The sequence below is a fragment of the Equus przewalskii genome, chromosome 1, assembly GCF_037783145.1.
Source record: "Equus przewalskii isolate Varuska chromosome 1, EquPr2, whole genome shotgun sequence".
Lineage (NCBI taxonomy): Eukaryota > Metazoa > Chordata > Mammalia > Perissodactyla > Equidae > Equus > Equus przewalskii.
The window spans coordinates 79,026,460-79,038,619 of record NC_091831.1 but is presented as its reverse complement, the minus strand read 5'-3'; the positions used below and the strand labels follow the sequence as shown (position 1 = coordinate 79,038,619).

The window sequence follows — 12,160 nt, the reverse complement described above, 5'->3', positions numbered from 1 at the left end:
TTTGTTGAATAAAATGCTAATTAAGAACAAAAGGCAACCTCGGGTAAATCACTTAACTCGAGCCTCAGTTTACTGAGTTGTAAAATGGGAATCCCACCATCTATCTATTAAGGCTCCTGTTAGGATTGACGAGAAGGATGAAAAGTGCAGAGAACAGTGTCTGGAGGGATGTAGTAGCTATTAATAAACATCAGTCACTCTTTGCTTGAAATCAGTCTAGGATTCTATAGGAAGAAGGCTAAGCAGTGTTTAATACAGATCAAGATCCTAAATGACCCAAAGTAAATTCACATACACTTAGCTTGTTGACATATTAGATCATAAAAATCTATATTCGCCTGACAACACCGTTACTTATGTGGACTCTTTTAAACATTTATTAAAAAAGCAAAATGTACGTTCATCTCAAATAGAACAGTTAAAAATGGTAAAGCAATACAAACAAATTGTTACTAGCAGCATCCAGTTGTTAGAATTCCCCGCCCTGCTCCTGCGACTTTCCTGGGCAAGCCCAGCCTTTCCTGAGCCTGCTGCCCGCTACACCTCTCTCATCATAGTGCAGGTAAAACCAAGTTTATAAAATTAACAATTTCAGGTTAAATAAGCTTAAATAAGGGTGTTAAATACAAGACACTTCATCAAAGCTTCTGTACAAAGATAAACAAATTTGGCATTGTACACGTGATTCTGCTGGCTCACACACACGGCAGAGGCCTGGGAAGGAAGCGGATTTATTCTCTCTCGGCAGAGCGGTAACTATACAAAAGTGAACGAAGACTTGAAGTGACTACTTAGTGAGCCATTTACAAGGCATATGTATCTTTTTTTAAATCAGAACACTGTTAATATTCAGGCACCGTTTGCTCCTGCAAATAAATAAGTCTCTAAAGTAGTAACTGCATTCAAACTAGTGTTAAACGCATCAGTGCTTTTCCCGACACAGCTTTTCCCACTATTTACTATGCCTCTTTCTTATTGCTATGATAATGTGGCTGTGGAAATAAAACTACTGTACATCCAAAAAAATAGAGCACCTTTAACATTAAAGTATATGTCTGATTATTTGTTTTCATGTTTATTTTACAATACTAAAGCCCAAACTATGGTAAATTGCTTTAACATCTCTACCAGGTCACCTGATATATAGGGAATTAACCCAACTCTCTTCCCTCTTGAGGTAAGCCCACACCAGAGCACCATTGGAGTAGAGTCTGAAAGGAAAAGGTCTACACGACACCGGGGTTTACATTCATCTCAACACCGGGAGTTACATTCATCTTCATCTTCACGTCAGCCTTGCTCTCCGCTATCACAAGATGGTACCAAGAAAGAGTCGCGGCGGCCTATCCTGCCGGGGTGAGTGGTGCTGGACAGAGTGGAATAGCAAGGACAGCTACGATTGGCTGAAAGCATAACTAAAAACCACACGTTTGCAACTTTGCAGGGACTCTAGGTATTTCCCAATGGTCCCTTGGTGGGGCGGACTGGTTACGATTTTTTGTCGATGGTGTTGAAAAACCATTCCGTGAATTTCCGCAGCTGAGCGGTCGCCGTCTGGGACTCCTCCTGCAGCCGCATGTTGTCCTGTCGCAGATGCTGCACTTCAGCCTGGAGAACGGCCTTGTCCTGCTTCTCCTGCGAGAGGAGAAACAAACTGAGTCGTGGCGAGGACTGACGTGTTCTCTCCTCCTAAGCTGCAGCACAAGAACGCTTTATCCTTAGTTTTCCCTTTATTTTTCGAGGGGAGGGGGCCTGATTTCCTCGGAGGAGGTCTGCCTGATCCTGGTTTGTGCCAAAAACAAAGGGATACGGTGCACAGCTCAACATACTCTTTCCTTTCGTCCCAGTTTGCTCTCGACAGGAATCAAGACAGCTGCTATACAGGAAGGTGATTAATCACGGCTTAAATTATCCTCTCTCCAAAAAAAGGAGACTGCAGTGAGGGGTTAAAAGTAATAGCCACGGACAAATGCCCAGACTCTCTGAGGGCACTTCCTTACCCTACAAAATTGGGACCAACATAGCTGTAGACCCAACGTTTGTTTATAATGAAAAACGTCTTTAGGCTTTCCACTCCATCCTAATGCTTTCCCGCTACGGTCTATCTCCACAACGACCGTAAAAGTTTGTCATTAAAAATTATGTAAAAACAATCAAGATTCTTCAGAAGAATCACATCTGGAGTTTGCAAAATACAGCAATGAAAAACGGACAACACAAGTTTCAGCTCCCAAATGCTGAAAGGGATGTCTTGCCCCCTGGAGAGAGGAGGTCACTGTCAGATGATGACAAATGGTATTTGGTAACGGGATCTGACCTGACCGCTAAGTCCAGCAGATGCCACCAGCAGCACCGGGCCAGATGGCTGTGCGGGGTAAGCCGGTGGCTGCGGCCACTACAGGAGACTCTTTCCACCCTCGCATGCCTGGCACACCCTGGAGGTTTGCTTCTATTTCCTGGTCCCTTTTCAGGCCCTCCCCTATACTACCTGCCTCACCACTCGACTGAAGGACGCCGGTCCCAAGAGGGGCTTGAGTGAGAACTGATTATTGACGTCCCTGTAAGGACCGATCTCAGTCCCCACACATCCCGACTTTCCTCAGTCACTACAAGAGGTCCAAGCTGCTCTGTCACTCCCCATAACCTGGACTCTCATTCTCTAGTGGCTCAGAACTCCCCACATCCCTGCTGTGACTCAGTGGTCCACCTCTCTACGACCCCTCGACCCCTTTTACTGTGACCCATGGAACTCATACTCTGTCATTAAAATCTTCTACACTCTCAGCCTCTGCTCTGAAAACCCCCTTCGTCTTCACGCTCTCAATGAACCCTAGGTCGCTCCTGAAGACACTGCTTCCCCACGCTGCTCTCCCACAGCCTGAAGGACACAGGGCCTGGAGGTCAGGCAGCGAAACAACTGGTCTCTGGTTGTTCTGTGCAGATCACTGCTCCTCCCTAATCCTCGCTCCTTTGAGAAGCTTGACATTAGGTTGTAAGCCCTGCCACTCCTGCTCATTGCAATGAGCTACTATATCTCCAGTCTCTCCCATCACTGATGGAAGATTCTAGAATGTAGTTCACTTTACTTCTCTTCCCCCACCACCCGTCATATTTGTTGATGATTTCAAATCCACATAGATGTTCCACCCAATCCAGTCTCTCCATCACGTCTTCCCTATGATCTTGAAAGCCACCCCTCCTCAATCCCCACTCCTGTGGCCATATCCTGCATCTTGCTATTACCGATAACTGCATACCTTCCTAAATGTTTCGAGCCCCCACTTCCTGAGCACCACCACCTCTTGTCTTCTTAAAATTTTTCCAGTATCCACTTCTCCAATAACTATCCAACCCACCGGAAATTTATTTTCACTGTCTATCAACAGCCCCCTGCAATGACATTATTTCTTCTCACCCAGCTGAGACTCCGGGTCCCTCAGTTTAATAACATCCTAGATACACCCTAGGGTCCTTGTGTCTCTTCTCCTTGTCTTGATTTCCTGTCTACACTCTAATGTTTGTTAAATGCAACGCTCGAACTATTCTACACCAGCTGCTGGAGACAGGGTGACCAGCCACCCCAGCTTGCTGGGACTTTCCTGGTTTTCTCTCTGGAAGTTCTGTGTCCTGGGAAACCTCTCCCCCCAGGCAAACTGAGACAGCTGGCCATCCAAGTGGATAAGAACAGGTAACTCTGCTGAAAGACGTCACTAACTTATGCTGCAAATTCAACTGGACCTTTAGCCTTGCTTGGCAAACCTACCAAACACACCTGGTCAGTTTACCCTCTACTCTACACCTTATCCTCTGTCCTTGAACCTCTCAGACCCCTCCCCATCACTCATTGTCTGCAAAAAAGAAACAATCAGAGGAGAACTTTGTCAACCTATCTTTTGTGTGTGTGGAACACACACACCCATACACACACACACACACACACACACACGCTCTGCTTTGGTAACTATGTATGCACGGTCCCCACTCTGATCCGCAGCCGGCCCCCTCCTTGTGCACTAGATCAGGGAATTACCCTCTCACTTTTCACCCTCTGCATTATTTCCTTCCTGACTGGATCATTTCCATCAGTATTCACATCAGCTGTAATTTCTCCCTTCTTCAACCAGTAAAACGATGACAATAGGAAAACCTTTCCCATGACACCTCCCACCCCTGCCATCACCCTCCAGCAACTGCACTCCATGCCATCTCCTTGGATGGCAAAGTGGCTATCCAGCACAGTGCTGATGATACAACAAGAGCTCAACAAGTGTGTGTGGAATGAATTACTTAACTTCTTTTGAGGACCGACCACACACAGGTTGATGTGTAGAAGTTCTGAGGGTCGCGAAGCTGACTCACTGGGGGTACAGTGCTTGGGGAGGCCAGGCTGCAACTTGTAACTCACTGAACTGAAAAATGCTAGCTGGCTGTGTTTCCAACTCACTCTGAAGCCTGGTCATCCAGAGGGCTCACCCTCATTCACTCATGCTTACTGTGATCCTTGTGTTCCCCTAAAATGGAACAAACCAGTTGTAGGCCAGAAAACAATTAGCCCTCAAGATTCCCCGTTCCCATTTAGTGTTGGGTTTTCATAGGGCAGTTATGGCTCCTGAGTCTTTTCATTTCTGTTTCTTGTAGTTCAAAGGGGTTGATTGTGTAAGAGAAAGAGTTCTGATTAGGGACGTCCGACAGATTGCTTTACCTTCCTAAGGTCGGTCTGCAGCTGCCGAAGAATCAATTCCAGCTGATTGACTTTACCGGTCAGTGTTGATGGAGACCGCTCCCTAGCAAATGAGGACAGAATTAGAAAGACTCAAGAGCACTGAAGTCAAGACATTTCATTCAGCATTTTTGTTGGTAAAGATTCCACTCAAAGGAATTCTTCCTGGGTTCTCTATTGATTGAAAAAGGGATTCCGAATCTCTACAGGTTATAATCATTGGTCAAAAAACAAAAGATAGATTATCTAAATGAGTTTAGCCAAGTGAGACTAGCAGGACCAGAATGAAGTCGGGGAACCACATATAATTCAATTTCCCCAATTTGCCTGTCTCTGTCAAGAAAATATCATAAAGTTCATTCCCAAGGTGAATGTACATGTTAAATGAAACTCAAGTTTATGTAAAAGTTGGAATTAGGAAAGGATGACACAGGTAAAGAAGATATATTCCATGGGTGATAAACATGTCAAAAAGTAGGGGAAAGAGATGGCTTGTTCTCGACACACTTCACGGGGAGGTGGGAGGCAGGGTCAAGACCAGGGTTTGGGGAGGAAATGTGCCCTTGGCAGGTCAGCAAGCGTGGCCTGGAAGGCGGAAAGGTGATCAGAGAGGTGTCCCTGTCCGGTGCTGTCACAGTAATTAGGCGGCAGACGCTGACCCCAGGGCCCACACCCTCCCTCCCTGTCAGCGAGCCACATCACCGTGGGCATGGGGTGAGACGTCTTGGCAGGCAGGACCCGCCCACGGAGCAAAGCAGTTATGCTGCCAAGTGCCGTCCACTCCAGCAGGGCAGGGCGCTGAGTCAGTCCCACTCAGCCCCTTCTCTGGACTCTGAAGGACCAGGGGAAGGACCGGGTGGAAACGATCTCCTGGCTGGCCCAGGGTTAGCGGAATCACTGATAATCACGGGAGCCTGGGACAGCGGGACAGAGGGGTCCACAGGGGTGCACATACCCAGTTGCGTCCATGAAATCTTTGCCGCTGCCTGGATCTACACACAGAGGCAGCTCCTGGGCTGCCTCCAGGCCCTGCCCGTGCTGCATGTCTGTCAGAGTGCAGAAGGATGCCACTCTCTGGTCTGGGGAGGGGAGACACACACGCAGAAAGAAGGTTCAGCGATAGCTGCTAGGCAACATTTCTTTGAGAAAATGAACTTAGTAACTAAATAAAATCTCCCTCCCTCAAATCATTTATTGCCCAGTTCTAACCAAAACAAAGAAAAACAACTCAGGCAAGCTGCTGAGAATCAGAAAGCATTAAGATTGGCTGTCCTTCTGGGCTGTATGGCATACACACATCACAGCCACGGGGACAAGTAGCAGATACTGGATTTGCTAGAGCCAATTTGCTTTCTTCTTTCCACATCCCAAGAAATGCCACAGCCACTGGGTGTGCATGAAATAACAGTGTTGGATGCTGTTTTTGGCTGATGAACAGAACCATGGAGACGGACCTCTCCTCAAGCTCTCCCCAAACCCAGAGAGAACCCCTGAGCCACACCAACCAGGACACATCTCCCCTGTGCTTCCCCAACCCTCTGAGCTTGAATAACCATGCAGACGTGCAGACATAGGAAAAATAAAGAAAAGGTTACAGAGTATCAGGAGGCCATGGTCAGCCCCAGACAATCACCTAGATAGGACGTGTGGTGACAGAGCAGCCCAAGTTCTTCATCTGAGTCAAGACCTGAAATAAGATTTAGAATTCTCCTATGAACAGTAATATCTCTCTGTGCTAGAGAGCCTCTGGGGCCCACACAAGGCTCAAATAATGCGGTCCTGTAGAGCGTGTATGTGTGTGTACGCGTGTGTGTATGTGTCTGCAGGATTGTGTGCACGTGTTGCACTCAAACGGGAGCAGCCCTGGAGAGCCAATGTGATGCAATGCCAATGTGGCCACATCACACATTGTATGTGTAACAGTCCCGGCTGGATGCACGGCTGTCGTGTACAACAAAGATAAGCAGTACGCCACACAGGCAAAACCAGCTGAAGAATATGTGACCATTTTGGGTTTGCTTAAATGACGCACTCCGTGAACGTAAAGATGGTGGTGGTGAGAGATGAGCTACATAATCTTACTAGAAACCCTTAGAAGAAGATCTGAGGGGGCACAGTGTTTGCAGCAGTAGTAACCTTATCTTAGCACAGGGCCATTTTTATTCTTGGCACCGGTAACTTCACATTCAATGTTTGCAGAGCTAGGCGGGAAAGGGAATTTAATATTCTTCAGAATGGGCACCAGATTGGCCCAGCCCTGAGGCTGGACACTGACACAACAGCACTGGTCCAGAAAAGCTGAATGGCATGCAGAAAAAAGCCTTGCTTTAGGACAAGGTGGAAGTGAGAACCAGGAATCTATCTAATTATCCACGTGCCCCATTCGCTGGTGTCTCTTTCCTTTGTGCCTGAGCACACATACGCATCTACTGTTGGGATCTGACGGATACAGCAGGTGTATTAGAGCTGTGCTGTCTTTTTCAGACACTTTGATTAATGGCTGAGAAACTGTGCTCCGGTCTGAATCAGGGGTGCTCTGTTCTTAATTTATCCCACCGTCTCCCTCTGGCTGCTGGATGAGTCTCCTAATGAGGCTCCGCCTTGTCTGGTTTATCGACGGTCATGCACCGCCCGTTAATTAGAAAGCATGGCGAGGACTAAGGCTGCCAGGAGCACACGGAGGAAATGCACACTGAAACACTGTGAGCACTGTGCTGGAAGCACCCAGCAGAGGCCCGGGCCCTCCTGGAAGCTGTGCTGGGAGCACACCGAGTGGTCAATCGCACAGAAAGTTCTCTAGCCATGTAAGCCACTTTCCTACGTCATCATATCTCCACGCTCGTGACAGGACACAGATGTCCTTCAACTGACATTTCTGTAAAGCTTTAAAGATGTCCTTCTCCATGCTTCAAATCTTCTACAAGACAATAAGCATTCTGTAACTACACACTCCTAAGAGACAATCATGTCCCCAACTTGGTACTGACGAGTAGGGGTTTTGCATATGATGAAATAATTTGTAATTTAATTAAGATAAACAGCACCATTTCGGCATCGTCTTCTACAAGCTAGGATGCAACCAGCAGAGGTGGGGGCAGGAACAATGGGGCATGTGGGCCAGGGGTGAGCAGCTCTAGGGGTGGGGTGGGGAGGGTTTGGGCTGCCATGGTGTCTAAGATAACCCTCTGTTCTATGACGGCCCCAAATAAGGGAACACTTCACACTTAAAAAAAAATCAACAGCAGATGTATTTTTATTGCACAGTGAATTTAACTACTGACAAAGAGGAATGTCAAAAGAAAATAGACAGGGTTTATTTTTCTCACTTTTTAAAAGAATTCCATTGACTCATCCATATTTTATGCAACCCAGTGATAAACTTCGGTTAGTTTTTATCTTTCTTAACATATTTGGGTCTGATGGTCAAGTCTAGATATCTGATGAAAACATCTTAGCTTGCTTCATCTATTTTTACCTTAATTGATAAAATATCCACATATATGTCAGAAACAGAACTTGCTACTGGCAGCCATTCAAACATCCCTTGGGAAGAAACAAGGTCCTACTGGTCAGGAGGCAAGAAGCCAAAAACAGAGTTTCGCCAGCAATGTAATTTCACACAGAGAATTTCACTTGGAGCGGAAAGGCCTGGGAGGCTGAAACGCAAACAGAACGCTACTTGATTAAGTTCAGACATTAAACCGCTCTGCAAAATAGCTAATCTCAGTGACAGCTTCCAGCGGAAGACTTCTTCCTCCACAGCTTACTTCTGTGACGATAAATCTGCAGGAACCGAGTAATTACGGACACTGGACCAATTGGCACAGACAAAACCGTAAGAAGAGAGAGGGTGGCAGCAGGAACCTCGAGTAAACAGCCCAGCAGTGACACAATCACCCACGCTCCACACAGGCAGCCTGCTTCTTTCTTCCCTCCGATTCTTTCCTCAGCAAGTAAATCTGCTATGGTGGGACATTAGGCATGGCTTACACGTGAAACAACCAATCTCTTTAAATGATTTCTTCAAAAAACTTATTTCAATGTCAGTTTCTTATTTTACCGCATTTAGCACTAAAGAGGACGAACAGCCAACAGGCTGTTCCATATCAATCTGGAGCTGAGAAGGCAAAACAGCTGCCTGCAAGTAAACTCCCATGACCCCAGACAGACTGGGGGAGGACTGTAAGGCCAAGCCTGCATCCGTGAGGGATGACTGCTCTGATCAATTAGTCATGTCTGGCGAGGGCAGGGAATAGGAGAACGGTACACGTGCCGGATATGTGCCTACAGGATATGCAAGTATGAGGCTAGGTTATACTAAATGCATTTCCACAAAGCTGTTCAAATATGTCTTTGCTACAAGTACAAATTGCAGAAAAGCTGGGGCTTTGTAGCTACATGAAGGAAATTAAAAATTCTGATTCTGACAACTGTGCTTATCAGATTGCAGAAAGCTGACTTAAGTGACTACCAGGAAAGAAAGAAAATGGTTACATTGCAGTTTAAATATGAAACACTTTGGTTTGGGCCTTGTGCAGCCCACTGATGAACACAGACAATGATGTAGCATCTGCCTCTGAGTAAGGAACAAAGAAAGCTCTGGAATTATTCTTTAAGATAGAACTATTGTTGGCCTGAAACAATGTGCTTACTTTTGAGATGATAAGTCAATTTCCCCTACTAAATTAACTTTGCATTTTTTATTTAGGTAGCTGTCATTTTTCTTTTCTTTTTTTTTTTTAACTAATTATGTTACCTTAGGAGTTACACAGTGTCACATTTGTTGATGTTTACGTTTACACACACACACACACACAGACACACACACATGCATACACACACTCACATGGTGATCAAATATCGGTAACTTTAACAACTGAAAGCTGAAGCTTCAGAACTGGAAAAGTTCTCATCATAAAAATTGATGCTTATTATGCTTTGTTTAAGCAACCAAGGAAGGGCATATAGAAGATAATAAAAGTATAAACTTCTATTTTTTGGCAAATGCACCTATGTGGAATATTTCATTCCCACAGTGGCGCCTGATGAGGCAGTTGTTAACTCTGCACGTCTTGCATACAGATGTTCACTCATGAGCACACACACCATCACATGACAATGGGGAGATGACAGCTGTTACCACCAACGGAAGAGACAGCCAGGATCCAGAGTAGAGGAAAGGCCTTCCAAGGTGTGGGGGCCTGTTGACGCCGTGGGAGACACTAAAATCCACAGTCTCTCATTGCCAGTTTGTAATTTTACCTTTTAAGCCTGTTTTCATTTCAAAAACATTGTCCATTCAACAAATGCTCAAGAACACAGCAATTGCCTACTTCTGATATTTTGATAAACGAGAACTCCTTTAAATCCTAGAACTTTTAAAGAGACTCCACTTCCCTTCCCCAGCTTCACTGTGGACCCACAGCCGGCTTTTCCAGTTGGGGTCATTCACCTACCCATACTTGAGGGGGATGGAATCTATTATGTACATTATGCAGTACACCTAAACTTATATTATTCTACATAATAAAGGAAATTATGAGGACTGCAAGGGTGACAAATGATATTATTGTGTTACATAGATCACAAATTTTATTTAGCAGTTCTGATGCGCAAAGGGCCACATCTCACTCCTAAAACACAAAAGAACCGCACATGTGAAAACAAAGTCTGAGCTGTGACTGGGCCAGTTTCCCAAACTTGATGGTTACAGAGAGGGCAGCCGGGAGCTTGGGCTCTGTGGGGAGGGCACACTGCACCTGACTTGCCTTCTCCCTCAAAGACTTATCAAAAGGTTCTCAATTTTCTGACACAAATTTTTTGGGTAGAGTTTGGTTATCTATCATTCACTTATTAATTTTTAAAAATGCTGTACAGTATTTCTCTATTGGAAGCTTCTTTATTCTTTTGGATAACTTTCAGTAAGCAAGTTCTCAGGAATTAGATTTCTGGTCAAAGGGTGGGTACATTTTTTGGCTCTAGCTACATATTGTCATATTGCGTCAACAAAAAGACGGATCATTCCCTAATCTTGAAAATGATACCAGCTGTGCGTCTTCACAGCTTCTCAGAGCTGCCGCAACATTTTTCATATTCAAAGGTGGGGGCTCGTAGCTCACTGTCGTTTAGATTTACATGTGTGGTTGAACATTTTTCTAGTCCTTATTCACTGTGTGATGCTCCTCTTGTGGATCATGCATCTGTACGCCTTGATATGTCTATCAGGGGTTTGGTGTTTTTTGCTGGTTAAGCCCCTTCATGTGCTGGAGAATTCCTGGTTTTACCCATGAGATTTATTACAAATCTTTTCCCATATTCCTGTATTCCTCTTTTTCTTTTAATGTTCCCTTTAAGTTCATGAAAGATCTAGATATTTAAATACTTTTATCTGGTCATATTACATCTTGTATGGTCTCTCATTCCTCCATAATTAAAGCATTACCATACTTCCAAAACAGTAATCTTTCTGTCTTCACTTTTGTTAGAATTGACTTTTCTAATTCCTAAATCCAAATGGACTACATAAATTCCATCCCCATTTAACTCTTAAAATATATTCAGATTTTATTCTGGGCTCTTTGTTTTTCTTCAGAAGGACTCACTTCTATTTTTGAGTTATCATTATGCTGTTTTAATTATCTTTATTGATTTATAATAGCCTTTTTGGTGAACATTGTTTATCCATTTTCCAAATGAATGCAATTCAGTTCTTTAATATATCCTTTCGATATTTAAATTGAAGTTGTACTAAATCTATGAATTAATTCAGGAAGGCCTGTCATCTCTACTGTAAGCTTTCTATCCATTCCTATCCTCACATATATTAGGACTTTTCAGTTATTGAAGTGTCCAGTGCTTTCTCTCACTATAGTTCTAACGATGGCTTAATTCCCAAAGAATTTATAATTTGATCTTGCTGATATACCTAAGGTGTCCTTGATTACTGTCACAGTGGAAGACTGTCTGTAAAGATGGCTGTGTGCACATGCCACCTCTGCTGCTAAGAGACGACGTCTATCTCCCACTCCTGGAATCTGGGCTGGCCTGTGACTTTCTTTGTCCAATAGAATGTGGTGGATAAAATGTTCTGGGTCTTGAGAAATCATCTAGCTTGTGCTTCTGTTCTCCTGATTCCTTAAGCCACATGTGAAGAAGTACAATTACCCTGGGGGAGAAAGGGGTCCACCCAGACCCAGCTGTTCTAGACAAAGACATATGAGTGAAATCACCTTAATGCTCCAGTTCCATCTGAGCTCCAGCTGAATACAGCTGCATGAGTGACCTTGGCCGATACCACAGGGAACAAAAGAACCACCCAGCTCAGCCCAGTCAACCCACAGAATCATGAATCATAATAAATGATTCTTGTTTTCAGCCATAAATATTGGGTTTGTCATACAGAAATAGATAACTGAAGAAATTAACAATTGCTTTGAAATG

General features: G+C 44.6%; 1 protein-coding gene across 9 annotated transcripts in view; it reads right to left on the bottom strand.

Annotated features, from left to right (window-relative positions):
- Positions 1 to 222: 222 nt before the first annotated feature.
- SIPA1L2 (signal induced proliferation associated 1 like 2) overlaps positions 223 to 12,160 on the bottom strand; it is a 211,902-nt gene continuing 199,964 nt past the window's right edge. For 5 of the 9 annotated variants that reach the window (XM_070614983.1, XM_070614973.1, XM_070615017.1 and 2 more), the window contains 4 exons: positions 6,354 to 6,407; positions 5,676 to 5,799; positions 4,703 to 4,784; positions 223 to 1,635 (listed from right to left, as the gene is read on the bottom strand). In XM_070614983.1, coding sequence (XP_070471084.1) covers positions 1,489 to 1,635; positions 4,703 to 4,784; positions 5,676 to 5,799; positions 6,354 to 6,407 — 407 coding nt within the window. In that variant the 3' untranslated portion in view covers positions 223 to 1,488. The remainder of the gene's footprint in view (positions 1,636 to 4,702; positions 4,785 to 5,675; positions 5,800 to 6,353; positions 6,408 to 12,160) is intronic. The other 4 variants (XM_070614991.1, XM_070615024.1, XM_070615010.1 and 1 more) reach the window with 1 other exon arrangement.